This window comes from Gymnogyps californianus, chromosome 2 (assembly GCF_018139145.2).
Source record: "Gymnogyps californianus isolate 813 chromosome 2, ASM1813914v2, whole genome shotgun sequence".
NCBI lineage: Eukaryota > Metazoa > Chordata > Aves > Accipitriformes > Cathartidae > Gymnogyps > Gymnogyps californianus.
The window spans coordinates 114028494-114048086 of NC_059472.1; the positions used below are offsets into that span (position 1 = coordinate 114028494).

The 19593-nt window shown below is 34.6% G+C and overlaps 1 protein-coding gene across 1 annotated transcript in view; it reads right to left on the reverse strand.

The window, feature by feature from the left end:
* Positions 1–19593, reverse strand: part of DPY19L1 (dpy-19 like C-mannosyltransferase 1) — a 49909-nt gene that overhangs the window by 11459 nt on the left and 18857 nt on the right. Inside the window, exons 8-18 of the mRNA XM_050892579.1 lie at positions 17896–17953; positions 14208–14299; positions 12048–12147; positions 10684–10761; positions 8572–8658; positions 6984–7043; positions 4331–4411; positions 3457–3558; positions 2638–2709; positions 1138–1187; positions 5–29 (exon numbers count right to left, since the gene is read on the reverse strand). Of these exons, the coding sequence (XP_050748536.1) occupies positions 5–29; positions 1138–1187; positions 2638–2709; positions 3457–3558; positions 4331–4411; positions 6984–7043; positions 8572–8658; positions 10684–10761; positions 12048–12147; positions 14208–14299; positions 17896–17953 (805 nt within the window). The remainder of the gene's footprint in view (positions 1–4; positions 30–1137; positions 1188–2637; positions 2710–3456; positions 3559–4330; positions 4412–6983; positions 7044–8571; positions 8659–10683; positions 10762–12047; positions 12148–14207; positions 14300–17895; positions 17954–19593) is intronic.

The window sequence follows — 19593 nt, forward strand, 5'->3', positions numbered from 1 at the left end:
TTACCTCACCATGGTTAAAATGTTCCTCTCTGAATAAAAAACAGAAAATGACATTATTTGTTTATGTACCACAGAAGCACTGGTTTTACTTTAAAGTCATCTATAGTGGCTCTAGGCAACTAACTAATCCAGTAAGCGTGAGTCAGTGCCTGCACAGATTTTTCTCCCCTCTATAACAAGCTTTGAAATATATTGCAAATCAGTAACTATCCTCCTCAATCCCTATATCTATTTAGAAATCTGAAAATTAATTTTAGCAGTTTTTTAATTACTTCCATGAATTATTTCATATATAGAACAGCTTATTTAGAAAATTAAACCTCAGTAACGTAAAAGAGGCAGAGCACTGGTACCAAAATGAGAGTCTGTCATTTACACAGGTACTACATAGATTGGTTTTGGATTCTTAGAAGGAAATACAAATGTGCAAAGAGTCAAAATCATGTATACTTGTTGTTCTCCAAAAACATCTGTGAAGACAGGATGCTGAATCCTGCTCACATCTGTTGAAATTTTGATAATGGCCATTAGACTATGCAAAGCAGAGATCACTGAAATGATTAGTGATAAATTAAAAAAAAAACAGGAAGCAAAAAGATATGTCAGGGAAATGACAACATTCAATTGGACAAATTGACTGCTCTTGAGCACAGCATCAACAAGTGATGCTAAATGGCTGTAACAGGTAGAGCACATATTACAGACATTTAGAAAATAAAATTAATACAGTTGGGATCCTTTCCTAAAGATGAAACTCAGGTAATCTTTATAACCTGGAAAAAAAAAATAATGATGAGGAAAGAACTTGCATTGACTATTTATAAGGAGAAAAGCGAATAGGCACATAAATAAATATTGGTTTAGGAATACAGCAGAAAAATAAATGATTAAATAGAAAACTTTGGGGTAAGAGGGTTAAGATGTCTAAAACTAAGTTCAGCAGCTAAACATAGTTTTAGACATCCTATAAAAATACCACATATAGTACCTCCAAGCCGTTGAGTTACTGAACTATACATAATCTACCCTTCAAAAAGGACCAACATAATGTAGAATTCTGAATTATTTAGCATATAGCAAATCAAATAAACTCCCAGCAGCAAATTCAGTTTTACATTAAAAAAAGACAGTATTTACCTTTCATATTGGCCCGCCTTAGATAATACCCACATAAGATATTTAATCGCCTGAAGAAAACAAGAGCCAACAAAAAGTATGAACAAACTTTCAAAAGCATTTTAAAGCATTTTCAACATTTGCTAAATTAAATTACACCTGGGTAATCTCATTTTGAGATAATGCTAAGATAAAAGACATGCAGTGTTGCAGATAAAAATTCTTTTTGAGGATGTTTAATTAGCCACGCAGTTAACAGTTATCCCATCTGTTCCTGTGTAAACTGTAAGTTGTTTTTACACAAATTATACATAATCAAATTTACAAAAACAGTTATAAACTTCAGTTATAGTACTCATCAGCTAAGTGACAGAAATTTTTCTGGCATTTAACATCAAAGCAAGTTTTACCACTGACTCAGGACTGCACCTTTGCAAAAAATCTGTGTAAAGAGAATACAGAATTTTAAGCAAATATTTTTTAAAACCTGTATTTTATCTAACTGCATGGGGTTTACGTGGCAAGGTTTTGGTAGCAGGGGGGCTGCAGGGGCGGTTTCTGTGAGAAGAGATCGGGGCTGCCCCCATGTCAGACAGAGCCAGTTCCAGCGAGCTTCAAAATAGATCTACCACTGGCCAAAGCTGAGCCCGTCAGTGACACTGGTGGTGCCTCTGTTGATAACATGTTTAAGAAAAGGTAAAAAACATTGTGCAGCAGCCTTAAGAGAGAGCAGTGAGAAAAATGGGAGAGAAACAACCCCGAAGACACGAAGTCAGTGAAGGATGGGGAGGAGGTGCTCCAGGCACCAGAGCAGAGATTCCCCTGCAGCTTGTAGAGAAGACCATGGTGATGTAGGTTTTCCCCCTACAGTGCATGGAGGACCACAGTGGAGCAGATATCCACCCTGCAGCCTGTGGAGGACCCCATGCCAGAGCAGGTGGACATGCCCTGAAGGAAGCTGCAACCCATGGAGAACCCACACAGGAGCAAGCTCCTGGCAGGAACTGCAGCTTGTGGAGAGGAGCCCACACAGGAGCAGGTTTTCTGGCAGGAGCTGCGAGCAGTCCGCTCCCTAAGGACTGTACCCCGGGCAAAGGACCCATGCTGGAGCAGTTGGTAAAGAACTGCAGCCTGTGGGAGGAACCCATTGAGCCTGGAAAGAAGGGGGTGGCGATGAGGCGAAGGTGGTTTTAGTTTTGTTTTTGTTTCTCACATTCCTACTCTATTTTTAGTTGACAATAAATTAAATTAGTCTTCCCCAATTCAAGTCTGTTTTGCTCATGACAGTAAATTGGTGAGTGACCTCCCTGTCCTTATCTTGACCCATGAGATTTTTCAACTCTTTTTTCCCCCTGTCCTGCTGAGGATAGGGAATGAGAGCACGGCTTGGCAGGCACCTGGCAGCCACCCAAGGTTAACCCACCACACTAACTTCTTCCCATCTCAAAATAAATAGTGATCCCTTCAAAAAACCTAAGTAGTAAATTAAGGTAAAGGTGATTCATTAAATCAATCACTTACTCTTTTGATGATTACCCCAAAAACCACCAGAACAACTGGTAATAGCAGAGTCTTTGTGTATCTTACTGGAGTCTACAATGGAAATAAACTGCATTAATTGCTTTCCATTCACCTATAATTACTTCAATGGTCATTTTAAAGAAAACAGTATAAAGAGTTCTTCCTCGAGAAAAATGTAAATTTAAACATTCAACAACAAAGCAAGCTTAAAGAAACTCAAATTTAAACTCCACCCAGCAATCACACTAGAGGTCATAATACTACGGTCATTAGTAAATTATTCCCAGTTCTTTGGCAAGCCACCCAAAGACTAAAAGTAGGTTGTATCTCATCTGAATTTGAGTACTATGGGTTGAGTAACCTATAAATGTTCTAAATGCGTATCTAGATACTGATGAACTAAAAAAGGTCTACTAATGCCACATTAAGAAGCTTCAATGCTCTTCTGTAGTCTAAATCCACCACAAGACCTTTGCAGCTCACAGAACATTTTCCATACACTCAAAACTAATTACTGACAGCCACATAAAATCTTAAGGTTGCAGAACTGTAACCTTTCATTTATCCCTGAGCAAGCACTTTTTTCATTCAAGCAGGCACATTTCTTAGATCCAAAATCAAAACACTGTTTTGTTTTTAGTTCATTTAAAAGGAATAAAACCAGTTAAATTTAGCTTAAGTTCATTAATGTCTCTAACTTCACGAGTAAGCACTTGAACTTATGATGGCAGTAGGAGGTTACGGCTCTCATTTTAAGTTATAAACTAAGATAAAACAAAAAGTTCCCTCTTCCATAATAATCTATTTTGATCAAATTACCTCTTTTTCCATGAAGTCAAACTCTGCAGCACAGGTATACATTAATGTATCAAAATCCTTGTAGCCAATAAATTTAGATTTTAATATATTTCCTATATGGGCCTGGTAGGATATACAGAAAGAAAAAAAGCTGTAGTAAGCAAAAACTGTCCTGTTTTCCACAACAAAGTAGTTTAAATGTATATGAGAAATATTTTTAATTAAAACAGAAGTTTATACCATTTACAATAATGTTATAAGAGCACCAAAAATCTATTTCCGGTATATTAAATGACATCTTTGAGTGTAACACAGATTGGACTGTGTTAAGTAAAAAGCAGAAAGCAACAGAAAAAGGGTGTTACCATTGCAACTGGGTTCAACAAGAGTATAGTTTTGCATACTCATATCTTAAGACACAAGCTTCCCATCTTTTGCCCCTTGATGCACATCTGCAGATAGGTTTTTAACAGTAGAATCTGACAATAAAGGGGCTGAAGTGAAGTGAGGAGTCCTACTTACAACAAGCATTTCAAAACTGTCTTAAAAATTAGCTTCAGAGGAAAGTGAACTAAGAAATTGAGTAAATAAAGAAAAGATGTAGGTAGAAGATATCCAAAATAAAGGTCTATAAATCCACATTTAAAAACAAATACACAGAGAATTTACTAACTGAATAGTAAAAACATTTGTCTTTTCACAAACTTCGCTCATAACACCTCAAAGTTATAATACATAATAAATGACAAAGTAAATATGCAATCCCTCTCCCATTTCTGCAAAACAAAGCTTGGAATTTCAGGAAAGTATATCAATAAGATGCCAAAATAAAAATATTAAGGATTAAAAAAATCTTTGAAAGACATCAACCAGATACTCAGATAAGAGAACTTACATCATCAGCTATTCCAAATGCTAAAGAAGTTAGGTATTTCAAGGTGACTGTCCCAAATAACCAGGCACATCCTTCAATGACCTTAAAAAATATATTCAGAATGAAATGAACGTCTCAATAAACTTTTAAAGAAACCTTTTCTTTTTTATAAGGCTTATTAAATTTAGCTACTAGTTACAAACTCTCTTATGTTACCACCAATAAGTACAGTAATTTCTAACCAATTACACTTCCCAAATTTCAGTACACTGGGGTGTTTTAAGTTTTTTTGTATTTTCTATTACAGCTGAAATAATTTTGTGCAACTGATATTACGGCTGTACCGCTGCACACGACATTGTAGCAGAGGAGGTACCAAAGTTAACTTTAACCAGGGGCAGCCTAACTGTCAATTCCATCTGTTTCGCATACACCAGTGTGTAGTGATTATTTCCCACCAACAGCCTCTCCATATTATCAGGTTGTACTACTCTGGTAATTCAAATCTTTGGAGGAATTTGCTGATTTATAGTACCTACTCAAGATAATCTCAAATTGGAACTTGAAGGAAATATAAAGATAGCATGTACAATTACTACTTTTAGTTACATATCATGTTTATCCCTGTACCAGAAAGATTAAATTATTGGCAATATCTAGCTTAATCTATCTAATTCTTTATAAAACTGGATCAACTGAATTGGACAACCTGGCTCAGTATCTTGTATCTGGGATCAGCAGTAGATGCTTTCAGAGAGAACATAACAACAAAATACAAACTGATCTTTACCCTAATGTAACCAGGGTTTTTATGTGATGATGGGTTGCATTCAGTCATCCCATTTAATGGCTGCAAACGAACCTAAATACCTAGGAGGTACCTAATCCTTTTCTGAATGCCTTTTTTTTTTTTGCTTCCACAGTATCTTTCTTCTCTCTTATAAGCTTATTGCTGCTAACATAAGGGGCACTAAATAAACTATAATCATATCCTACTTCTATTCACTGGCTTTGTCATATTTACCTTTATTTTACAAGACGTAGAATTCTAACCTATTTTAAAATCTCAGCTATTTAGCGATTCTACATTAATAATTATCTTCTCTCTCTACCTAAATTTGATGGTAGTACATTTTGGGGGAAGGCATTCTTTTTTTTTTTTTTTTTTTTTTTTTTTTTTTAAAGTAAGACACATTGACTGAGACTGCATGCAATATTTAGGATGCTAAGTATGAGTTTACAAAATAAAAAAATACTTCCTGCTTTCTCTGCTGTTCCTTCTCCATGACTTCCACCGTGTATTTTCCTATTTGATGCCTGCTCAGTAATGAATTGATGGGTTCAGAGAACTTTTCATAAGAATACCAAGACTTCTCTGCTGAGCGGCAAGGACTTATTTAGGATCAATTATTCTATACACATACTTAGGGTGGTGGTGGTCTTCCTTGGAAAACTTACCATTTAATCCCACCCTTTGTTTCTTACCTTCTAACATTCACACCCTATCCCATGAAGCTTATTTTCTTTTATAGTTCTAGTTAGATATCTTCCGCAAAAGGTTTCTGAAATTCAAGTGCATTACATTCACCCACACACCCTTATCTACATCCTTCAAAGAAGTCAAATGCATTTGTGAGGCATGACTTCCTTTCACAGAGGCTGTATCAGATCTATCTCATTATATTGCATGTACATATAACCCTTAACAACTTCATCACTGTTCAAGTTTTTATTCTTTTACAAAAGTTAGACCTACTCGGCTGCATTTCCACTAATGCCTTGGATTTCCTTTTTAAAAACTGACATGAGATTTGCCTACACTCCCATTTTCCCTGGTACCACAGCTAACTACACTGGCAGGTTATACATGCACTGCAGTTTGTTACAATTTTTTTTTTTAAATTCCTTTATATTCTATTTCCTTTATAACAACTGTATGAATACCATACAGTTTTGCTAACAGGTTACCCTTCGTTTAGTAAGAAGGCCTGTCTTAAGCCAGGCATAGTCTCGGTAGGCTCCCATTTCAGGTGTTTTTACAAGTTAATGTTATGTCTTAAGCAGCAAGTTGCCTCTCATGATTTCTACGGTGTTATATTTTATTTGTCATAGTTTTGGGAGTGTCCTCCATGTTTGGACATGACTCCTACTGCCCTCAAACCCCACCCACACACCCTACAGTGTTTTACTCCAACTTGCTTCCTTTACTTAGTTATGTAATTATAAGTTGCTTGCTGTTGTTATAAAAATATCCTAAAAAAATTATATAGGACACATTTGAGTGAATACCTAATGCAGGATCTTAATCTCCATTTCTGCAAGCACTGTTAGCCTTTACTTGCCTTTTCTAAATTGTCCTTCATTTTAAAGGGGTTTTCACACAGATCTTAGGTTTTGTAAACATGTTTAAGTTGGTAATTTAAAATTATACATGTTGCCGTTTGAAGGCTATTTCAATTTTCTGATATAAATGTATGTTTCTGCCCCTTTTCTTCCTTCAGTAATTTAAGATTAATTTCTGGGAATATGGACAATTTATTAAAGAGAGTAGTTCAGTTGTATTTCTTGATTTGCAACTATGAGAAACTAAACCAGAAGTTATTTCTGTATTTCATTAAAATTAAAAAAAAGTCATAGTTCTTTTCTGAAATTCAAAATATATGAAATTCCTTACCCATATATAGACTTCCCTTCTGCTGCTTTTCAAGACTTTTGGACTCAATTCAAGAATTCCCTAATAATAAAGCGAATGTACATTTTCAGGTAACATGTAGTAACAACAAGATATTCCAGTACCCTGGATGAGGGTTTTTTTTTTTTATTTTGGTAAGCACCTATTGTACCACGCAGCTATTTATTAAAAAACCCTCCATAATTAATACAACCGGAAATATGAATGTATATATAATATTGTGATTTTACTCTGCACTGGCAAAACATGCCAACATAAAAACTCTTACTGCAGTTTATATACAATTAATGGAAGATTACTCTTCTCCTTAACAAGTAAGATTCTGTATTATACAGTTCTAAGATTCTTTAAATCAAAGCCAATGGGAAACTGCATTATGTCTCCTTCCACGAATGACAAGAGACATCTGAAGCAATAAATAAATTACTGGCAGCATAATACAAACAATTTTCAAACAAGGCAACAGAATATTGGGGGGTGGGAGGAGTTACTGGTACCTTTCGGTTTCACGTTACATTCCTCATTCTGTGACACAAGGAAGACTCACTTTAAACTAATTTGATGAACAATGTAATTAAGAAAAACTGAGAATGAACTTAAAAGTTTTCAGAAACCTAGTCTATATGTGAGACTGAGGCCACTATAAGCACCCAAATAACAGACAAACAATAAATATTTTTTCCAAAGCAGAAAATAGGCAAGAAACTCAATGTACCTGTATTTACTATATAGTTACAAAAGCTACTACAAGAAACTAGAGTGGGTTTATAACAAGCAAACTATACTACAGCAAATATCAGTAGCCAAGGCAGCTTATTGTTAGCATGAGAAATCACCACTTTCTTGCTGATGGACAAAATATAAACAAAAGGAAAAAAACCAAAATCACTGAGCTCACCCCAAGCTTCTAGGAGAGGCAAAAAGAAATCAGAAATGGAGATGATTTGTAGCATGCTAAACTAGATCTGTTCATACAGTCTTATCTCCTACTTCCTATGCACATAAATCCCTTAAGAGAACCTGTATGAAACAAAGAGGTTGGGGGCTGTTTTTCCTACTTAAGGAAAAATTAAGATAGTGAATGATGAGATGATGAGTCTTCAGTGAATAATTTCACTAACATGGCAGTACGACTCAGCAGTTTCAAATAGTCTTCAACCATTGTTATATATGTTTTAGTCATTTGTTCTGCATTTGCAGTTTCACAATTAATAAAGAAGCATTTAAAACAAACTCCTCCTTGCTTGTGTTCTTGTTTTACAATTACTCTCGTCAAAAATACATACATGGTAAATTTTATATTTTTATAAAAAGAAGAGAGCTATAAAAACAAGAGAACTGAGCCTTAACTGAATTTCTCTTATGAAAAGGTCTTGGTGTAAAAACATCATTTTTTACATTAGTATTTACCCATTCTCCAAATATCTTTAAGGTCTAATTCTGTTTGCCATGTGAAAGACTTCTCAACTATCTGGTAATGCAGCAGTTTCACATTTTACATCAATACATACATAACAGTACAGCATTACAGTCTTAGCATGTCATATGATTTTTTTCTTGAACAACTTACCCAGATAACTACTAAAGATGCAGCATAATATGATGTCAACAACATTGAATTACCAAACATCAGAATAAAACACACTACAAGAGATACCTGAAAGAAGAAAATAAAAATAATTAAATTTAAAATAGAAAAGGTAAGAATTGCCCAAGTATAGAAATTATCTTGTGTCAACAGCTTTAAATTTAAAGACAACTACTTCACAGCAAGTGCAAGCTTTATACTCGGCTTACAGAATTGTTCTGAAAACACTGATGATAAGGACCTAATGGCAACAGGTAGCCAAGTGTAGATTATTATGTTAATTTATAATTTAAAAGTACTTATAGACAAAAAGATTTGATGATAGGACTAACTCATCTTACATGATATAACAGCTACATTTGTGAAGCTATTCCTAACATATTCATTTTTTCTCAAATTGTATTATTTCTCCATCCTGTTTGTTATCTTTCAGAATCCTGGACAAACATAGAGATGTTGAATAAAATGTTTGTTGTCTTCTTTCTTCCAAACTGAGAAGCACATATTTAAAATATAATCATCACCAAGTCAAGGAAGCAGAACTCTGACTGTTTGATCATATGCACTTAAGTATATGAGGTTGAAAGTCAAGGCTGAAATACAACTTTTATCCGCCATCCTGATCTCCTACTGTGCTTTTCTTTTAATAGAAAGCAAGCTGAATTACATTTTCTAACTTGGAGAGCAAAATCAATGATCAATCTCTGTCTTCTTCTATACACAGGAATAAGGAAAAACAATGTAGTTATTTGTAAAATATGCAGATTTCTGTACTCCCCTCCTCACATAGTTAGACTTTCATTTTCCACAGAGAAGTGGGGGAGAGCAAAAACTGAAAACACTACAAAACAAAGACTGGCAGTTTACCCAGCCTCATTAAGCTTTCTCTGTAATATAACATGATTGTTTATCTATCTGAAAATAGGCTTTTTATGACATTTTGGCATCAAAACTATGATATAGCTATCGACATAAGGCAAAAGGCTTAAGTATTTCATCCTGCTTCTGTCAAAAAATTACTAACCCAAGATGCTTACTTGCAAATTTTCGTGGTAAATCTGACTGGAAACAAGCATTTGGTGTCTTGGGTTTATATCAGAAATGAGTTGCACAGAACTTACTACTGCCTTTAATTTATCATTTACAGTATTTCAAAATACATTTGAAAACATATGAAAATACAATTTAGCTGAAAGTTTTCCTGTGGTAAACATTTTCTTTTTGCCCACTGAGTTTGCATAGCACAATTTTAGCAAAAACGTATTTTTAAAGACAACCATATTTCTTTAAAAAAGTTGTTTACATCTTCCTGTATATTTAAAACTGTAATCTCGTTTCAAAGAGCAAAACTGCTGGTAGCAAAACTTGATCATTATCTTAACTTTAAAATGAAAATCAGATATATTATGCAGAAACTTACATGCCTTTTACTTATGATCTCCCTCCTTTGTTGACTTTCTCACCCATTTCTGAAAAAACAGTTTTTCCTCAGACTAACAGTTTATTTTCTTTGTCGTCCTTTCTAAGTATCTCCCCAAATAGTTCAACCACAACATCTTTGCATGGTCAAGACTACAGTAGTCTTCAAAACCCAATTTTAGTTGGGGTTCTTCTCTTTCAATAATAAAGAGTCTATTCTCTAATTTTGACTTACTCTATTCTCTAATTTTGACTTACTAACATGTCATTTTTTTGTTTCTGCTAACCTATGGCATGAGATGAATGCTGCCTTTTCAACTTTTTATTGCTCACGCTCTATTACTTGGTATGTTTTCTAGTCTGTTGTTTGCAACAGTATCTTCAAGTCCATGGAAAGAATAGAGACAGAAAGGAGAGGCAAATATTTCTACAAATCTTTTAGGTTGATAATTTTTCTGGAGTTCAAAAATTCCTGTGCGCCACAGGGATCCTAGTTTCTGACACTGTGATATAAATATATGTAAGATCAAATATTCAAATCCAGGCCCCTCCATCCCTTATTATTGCACCTTTTCAACCATCTTGCAACTAAGGAAAACACTTCAGACAAATGGCCTCTTTTGATGCTCTGACCTGTTTGAGGGGATTTAAGTTTTTAAAAAAAAAAAGTATTACCATATGAGCAGAGAGTATCTTCTGTAATTTGCAGGAGTCAATATAACCCATAATACACACAGCAAATAATGAAGCTATCTAGAATCAAAAGTGAAAGACAATTTAAAACAATTTGCAGTGGTCTACTCTTTCTGGCAGAACACACATTCATACAAAAAAGTGATTATTCAAACAATCATTAACTTTTATTGCTACTTTTTTGCTAAGTAAGTACTTAGGCATTTCATAATGGTTTCTTTCAAAAAACCTATTGTGGTGCTCTGAGTAACAATTATCAAACATATTTGAATATTTAAGAAATAAGTATTCAGCTTTATAAAAATGCAAGTCATCAAAACTCAGCACTAACACATCATCTTTCACCCTTAGATTTAAAAAAAAAAAAAACAAAACAAAACAAGAAGTCATTCATTAACATTATTTAACCTTAACTTTTCAGCAAAGTATGGGAACATCCATAATTTGCTGCTGAGGAAAATGAGATTAATTGATTAGGCAGCTTGCTAAAAGTCACATGGGAAATTAATGAAATTACGGACTGAACCTGTAATTTCAAATTTCAGGCCCAGCATCTTAAACAGGTTATAGTGATGAGTTTCTCACAATATTTTACATAATTTAATGGCTTCTTCTTCTGCAGTTAGAAAACTTGCATACCATAGCATATATTGATTGCTCAAAACTATCAACTCAAACCAAGCAACATCTGCTTCAAGTAGGACAGACAAGTGAAAAAGTATGGAGACACAGATGGATTTCAATCAACAGGCTACACTTCAATCAATTTAAACACTAAGGAAGTGTGCTGTATGACAGTATCCTACTGCTCACATCAGCATTTACTATATTTCAACACTAGCTAAAGTTACCTCAACTGTCCGAACTCTCGGACAGTAAGATTATGCCACTACTCACTCAAAGGCTCATCAAAATTAAATAGGAAATCATGCAAAATCATGCCAGATATTACATGCCATGCAAACATTGCTCCATTTAAAAATTTGGAATAGTCTGAAGAGATGCAAGATCAAGCCTTTTTTATTTTTGTACTTCAATATACAAAGTTTTTTCTTGTTCTGCACTTGTTCTAATGTACTGATCTTAGGCTGGAGGCTGCTTTTAAGAGAAAAGTAAATTTTTTTTAGTCCTGGAAACAGAAGACTGAGTGGTGTAAGTGGTCAACTTCTAAATTTAAGACTAGAAAAATACTGTGATAAATGGTGTGAATCTTTCCTGAGAGCAAGAGTGAAATCTGGCTAAAAGGAAAGCATCGGTATAGTTGTGAATTCAACGGCTGTCTATACAAAGTAGTCAATTTGCCTAGATAAGACAAAAAGGCTATTTAGAGGTGAATATGGTCTTACCTGTGTTAGAAGAACAAACTGAGCAAACTGCCAGGGAAGCATGAAAAAGATATTAGAAACACACAGTGCAATCAAGCTTCCTGTATTAATATTCGGAATCCTTGGGAAAAAGAGACAGAATAGGCATCAGTAAGTAAAATTACACAGGCGTTCGCGTATTATTGAAAAGTACATTAGAGAATGTAATAAAACAAAGTTACCTTGGAAGTTAGCTAGCAATATTGATCCACTAAAAGTAACACTGCTCAAGTAAATTTAATATCCATTTTCCATCAGTTTCCAAAAACCATAGTTCTGATGCTTAATGTTTCTTAACTATTTCATGGGTCACTCATTACCAAACAAGTCTTCTCCTGGCAGCATGTAATATAGCAGGCCAACCTATGTCACTTGCAGTGGTCCACCCTCTTGTAACAACGCTACAGTCAGGTCACAACCATTTCCACTTCAGCTGGGATCACAACTATTCTCAGAACAGTCTGCATTTGAAAGTGATTTCATGCCCCTCTCTCACATTTCTTCCATATTTACTTTCTGCAACTTTCTGCTAGCAATCCTGAGTGAGGTTTCAGGGCAGGAGACAATGACAAATACATGAAACTCATCTTTAACTGAAAACAGCCCATTCTCTATGTCCTGCTATAAGTGTTATTTATTTAATCCTGTGTTAGCTTCGAGTTCACTTCAGAAACACGTCGTGTTTCAAATTTCACTAAGTGGCCTCCAACAGATGAAGACACCATAAATATTCTGCTGTAAAATCCAAACCCAACAGATTACAGCAGTCTCACCAAATTCTGTAAAACTTTCTTCAGCTTCTTTTACAAAGCCTCAAGATTAACTTCTATTGGAAGTCATGCTGAGCATAAGTCTAATGTATTAAGTAATACATTATACAAATGTGATACAAGGTATACAAATAATGGAGAATTTAAGTTCTAGTCTGTTTGAAAGATAGTTCCTATATTTCATTGGAATACTGCTATACATAAAACAGAGCTGCTCTTGAAGCAGGAATTATAAATGAGAAACAGAAAGTTAAAATATTTTATCCCCTTTTTGGAACCTCGTTCTGAAATGCATAGATTAAATAGCTACTTCTCATCAGTAAGCAAGCCCAAGTACTATTTTATGTACCAAGATTTGAAGAACAGGAGTGAATCTATCTAATCAAGAAGTGTCATAATTATAGGTACAGAATATATGTGCTCTGATCACCCTAACTTAAAGTGTAATTTCCTCGTTTTTTGTTTAACCTCATAACTTAGCATTAAATGAACAGCTGGCTTCCTAATATGAAATCTAGCAATCACTCTACAAACTATTCCTCAAAATATTTTTCTAGACAGCATGTATCTTTTTGTCACCTAAAAACCACAAGTTAGTGACGAGCACAAAATATTTTTTGTTTAATCATCAATAACTACAAATCAGTATGACCTAATAAAGGAAAATCTGGGGTTACAAGTACAAAGTTCAGCTAAATCATAAATACACTGCAAATCTGATGTGAAAAGCCTTCAAGTATTATCACGCTTATTTTTCAAAACAGAGGCAAGACACAATCTTGTAGCACAATCATGTTGTAAGCCAGAAACAACCACGGAAAAGCAGGGCTAGTGAACTCAAGAGCAACCCTGCATTCATGTAATTAGATTGCTCTAAATCATTGAACTAGTTAGACTAGTCAATTAGTCATAGAAAACTGCAAGAACATACTAGCTTGTGGGTGCCTATAGCATCCTCTGTTGCATAGCATAGGCTTATTATAAATGCAACCAACATACCACTCTCCAAGAGGGACAAAACCAATTGATGAAGTATCAGCTTGTTTCTCATGGGAAGGAAGTGACATCAATCAAAAATTCTGATTTTTAGTTTAGATATGTATTTGCCAACACAGTAATTCTGATTTTTATTTTAATCATGTCTTCAAGTTGCAAAGTTTTTCCTTTTAATAAGTGAGTAATATGACTGCAGTTCTACTGGTACAGCGTCTGCAATGTAACAGCCACAGGAAAGTTTCTATGTTAATGATATCATTGCTACAGCACACAGATGCACTTAAATTAGTATTTAAATAAATGCATTTAAATAAATGTCCTGTGACATTCAATTTTTTACATCATTGTAAAGAGCTAAGTATAAATTGAGAGGTACCTGAGAATATAGGTCAAAAGCAACATCTGAAGCACAAGGAATGGGTATGAGAAACTTTCACGAAGAGGTGGAGTCCACATGACGCGAGTGCACTAAAAATAAGAACTGGGTTAGATGATAACGTTTGCTGCTACATTTCCATAAAACAATGCATTTGTATTTCAAAATGAATGACCACAGATACTTCAGTAAAGCAAAAACCAAACTACATGAGACTTCACTCACAAACTTAAAAAAAAAAACAAGCCAGGAACCAGAAAAGAGGAGGAAAAAGGAAGCAGCTTCCAGACTTGAGGTCTATGATGCACTGTTTAATTAAAATAGATCACTGCTTTTCCAAAATTAAATGTGGCAGCTAGAGAACATCCAAGAAAAAAGCCAAGACAGCAGCTTCTTGTCCCTGCTTCTGCTGAAATTAACAACTCATTCAGGTAACTGAAACCATTCTCAAATTCAGGCAGTGACTTGCCACACTTAGATGGAGAAAGTGTGTGGGGAGAGGATCTGAAGGATAAACCAACATACTCTTCATTATGCTAGAGTTCTCTAGGTTATAAACATTTCACATTTCTACTAGCAACACCACAGAAAGTACAAAATCCGAAGCTGCCCTCCAAAATGGGCCAGTAAAATTGAATGAAATGAAATTAATGCTCTTACAGAGCTTATACTAACATATATACTTCGCTCTTTAACCCTAATAAAGCAAAGCATAATACAATGAAGTCAACTCAATAGCTTTTTCATTAATTTCTTGGGGTTCATGGCAAATGGCTCAGCTATAACTGTCATCTCCAATGTTTATATTCAGCTCTTCATAAAGTGCTTGCAGATGGCATTGACCATCAAAAAAATAATTACAACTTTACAGGACAACTTTGACATACAAACAAATGGGTTCAAAATGGCTATGAATAGATTTGCACTAAAAATTAGAAGTAGGTTCTTCACAACTACAGGACAAAAATGTAGTTCATCTTAGCATGGACCACAATGAATCTATGAAAGCTTATAGGATGTTGATGCCAGGATGTTCTTTCTCCTGTGCTACCTATAATCTTAAAACTGTTTTTTAAAATACTGTTTTACCAATGAAGTCACTAGAATCAACATTATACAATTCCTTGCTTATTGCCTTGCTATTTCACAAATATGTTAAATTAATAGTGTAAAATAAATGTGTAGAAACAGTGTAAAATAAATGCAAAGTACAGCAGCCCATCACATTAATCAAACACAGTCCTTGCTGTCTAAAAGCACTCTCTATAAAAGCTGCACTCTGATCACCATTAAAATAAACTTTTCATAAATATATATACACTAATGCGTTGTCTTCAGCTGACAGCACAGATGTGATTAGTCAAAATTATTTTTATTAGCAATAACTATAATCATGATTATTCTAAAGCAGTGTAGTCTTTTTGATTATTTTTCAAGACTACAGCAACATTTGATTTACCAAATCTTTTGATACTGGAGGAGATAAAAACAGGAAAGAAATTATGAGCATATACAACCATAAAAAGGAAGTATTACCTTAAAAGTGGATTGACTAATGTAGCCCATGCTATTTTTCTATATTTGGAATGTAATACTAAACTCAATCATCTGTGGATGATTTATCAAGGCTGTAAACTAACTGTGCTGCAGGTATAAACACATCAGATCTGTCTAAACTTGAAACCATTAAAACACAGTAGCACAAGCACAGCACAAATAAAAACATACTGCCTTAGGATCATTAGCTCAATGCCAGAAGGCTAACCACTTTTACACAACATTATATCTGAGATACCAAGACTTGCAGATCAGACTTACTCATGTAGCTCAGTCCTATCCTTCCAGAAAAGGAAAGCAATTTTTAGCAACTGGTCTAGCTTCACTGTACGTACTGTTGAACCACATGCAAGATAATTTCCACAGAATCAAAGGCATATTGAAGAGTTAAATAAAATAGTTTTTTTATACACACATGCGCACGCATGCATACTCCTTGCATAATTCAACAGTATGCACAGTGAAGCTAGACCACCTACATACGTGTAACTACATTATTACCATAACTCTATATACACAACAATATCAAACAACTCTGAGTTATTTCATTAGGTACAGTACAAACGCAAAGAGCCAGCTGAGATCTAACACTGCACCTCTGCAAGGAAGTCCTATGGCTCTCCAGAAACCCATACAGCCAAGCCTGAATCAGGCTCCCCTACTTAGGCTCTACCTAAGACGAGACTATGTCTGTGTAGAGCTATGCAAACCTAATCTCATGCCATTCTCCAAAATACGCACATTATCTGTGTTTTTCCCCCAAGTCAAGTCATCCACATAGAGAGATGAGCTCTCCTACAGAGTCTCCTATGGATAGGAGAACTGCTTGTGCCATAGTGAAATAAATGCTTCTTTTCATTATTGCTACCACTATCTTTGAAGTTTTCAACTTGTTCCTTTCCGAAGTTACACTTTATCACCTTCACAGACCTGGCAAAACAGTGCGTACTCTATCAGTATTTCCTAGCAAAGGATAAAACATTCACTTCACTTCAGAATGCCATTAAGAAGAATGGAAACTCACACAAAGCTTTGTATTTACCCTCTTACAGCACCAAAAGAAGTTTAGAACCTCTGTAATGTTTATCTGGTCTGGACCAGGCAGTTAACATCCATGGGTGAAAATTCTTCACAGAGGATATTTAAAGAAAAACATTTCAAATGAAACTTAAAAATAGCTATTTCATCACACAGGTTTTTGTTTTACAAGAAAGCTGTCAAAGCTCACTGTGAATAGAAGCATCTTTGATTCTACTTATCCTTACTACTCAGAGTTTTCTATCAAGTTCAGCTCAGTAAAATAAGAAAACAAAACATAACTTTAACCCTTAACAAAATCATAAGGTAGCTAGTTGCCATCTAGAAAATCTTTACAGTACAGCTGCATTTTAAGTAAAAGAAAACAAATATTTATATAAATTTATATACATAAAATTAACATAAAAAAACCAGAAACACTGCCCAAGGGTATCAGAATGAAAGCCATGAGTTTTCTTCTAAAATATGAAACAATGACATGAACAGCATTAGCTGGGGACACAGGAAGATGTTTTAAGTGACAGTTTCTTTTTCTTCTGTAATGCAGCTTAATGAAGAAGTTTAGCATTGGAATTCTCTATATACATATAGAGAGTTTCTAAATTCTGTGTATCCTGGCTATAGTATATCAGTACTACAGAGGTTTCTTTGCTTTTTTTTTTTTTGTGTGTGTGTGTGTGTATTCATGAATTTCCAGTAAAATACATAGCAATCTAAAGAAAACCTCCTCCATTTCTGAAGCTTGTTCATATGGTACATGTAGCCCAGTTATGTCTGGAATGGGCACAAAAATAGAATATTTTGATGTTTTGAAACTTGAAGTCATTGTGCTACTAAGATTTCAATCTCAGGACCACTTTACAATATATTTCCTTTCTGAATTATTATTTTTTTATCATCTAAGGTGACACATTGGACTGTGCTATACATTTTCGAGTCATAGCCTACTTTGCTTTCAATAATGTCTTATTCCCTTTAAATTCATCCCCGAATAGATAAGCAACATCACTATCTTTAATGAAATGAGAATTAGCTTAAACTTAAAAAAAAAAATTAAAAGGGGGGATGGGGGTGTTTGGGGAGGCAGACCTACCTCTCCATGGTTGAAAAAGAAACAAATCACGGTAACAAGGCCTCCTAGACGGCTCCCACTGTGAAAAGAACAGGAAAAGTAGGTACAACAGAATCTCATAATGGTCAATGCTGCTTAAAAAATGTGAAGCAGCAGTTAATGTACAGCTAAGATTATTGAGGGAGGGGTGGGGAATGATTTCAAGCATCACGGGAAAGCAATTTACAATGTATATACAATATTAAAATACTAATTAGTCACGTAATGTTTATTTCAGAGCAGACCGCTCTTCATATATCATCTTTTTTCTGCAGAACACCAATTTTAACGTAAATAACTTGGAAAACAGTTATTCCACTCTTCATAAACTTTGGTTTAGATCATTACATCTGGTGCTTCATCTGCTGTACCCAGAGCTCAGTCTCGAAAAGTGCCGAACTTGGTTGTTTTTTGTTTGTTGTTTTTGTTTTTGTTTTTTAACACCAGGCAATAGAAATGGAGTATTTCTTCCCTAAGAGGTTGAGCAGAAAACTTTAGAATTTGCATGCTCAATCACCCAACAGGGAATTTTGGTCTGAATCTAAGACTATGTAAGGGTAATCAAATCAAGCACATTCAAAAAACATATTTAGAAATTAATTCATGACATGGTCAATGCAAGATACAATTTAATTCTTATGTGAAATATTGTGACGTTAACATGAGAAATTTTTTTAGGCCCTTGACTTAGGGATTTTTATACATTTCTAAACCAAATTCACCTGTTGAATAATTAGCACCATGGAGTCAACACTAAAACCAAAGATACTACTTAGATTTATCCCATCTCAAAACAGCAATAGATAAGGTTCCTAATTGTTTGACTAGATTTGTAATTACTCATGTCTTGTGATATAAAGCAAAGAACATTTTTGTGCACAGAAGTGCACTACTAACTACTATGAGTGACAGAATATACCATTTTTGCTACTAAACAAAAGTATCAGCCAGTTGTTAAGATTCTTTAAAAAAACCAAACCAACCTCAGATCCTCTCAGATCCTTCACCCATCACTAATATACAAGTCAAACAGAATCAGTGAGTTCTGGGTACAAAATCTGAGGATTAAAGATACCAACTGAGTGCTAAAACAATCTCCAGGAATTGTGCATTCTTGCACATAAAAATCAATCTTTCATTCCACAAATTCCAAAAGCATCAATGCTGAAACCCAGAATGACTAAAAGAATGTGCTTAATATTAAAAAATGTTAGTCTTAGAAACAAAGCAAACTAAAAATTTGCAAAAAACCCACCCAAACCAGAAACAAAATTCAAGGTCTATGCTAAAGGTTAATATTGTGATAAAACCTTAAAGTCTAGAATACAAAGGTCTTAATTGAATTATGAATACTTTGGAGCTATCAGCCTCTATAAGGGATCACTGTTTTACCACATGAGAAAAGATCAGTAAATCTGTAGCACAGAACAGGGAAATGCACCTTGTCAGTATCTTTTCCAGAAAAGGAAGTGAACACAGCCTATTTCAGAGAGGGTAATGTATAGTGTTGAGTTAGACTGGTTATCTTCTAATAGTGCAATGCTATCATACAGGAGATACAGTAGTTAAGCCTAAAGTAGTTAAGTATCAAAGATAAAGGTTAACTCTTTCCACTGAAACTCCCATACTACACTACAATTGGTGAAGTACATGCTCTTCAGTTGGAACCTACTTCCCCCA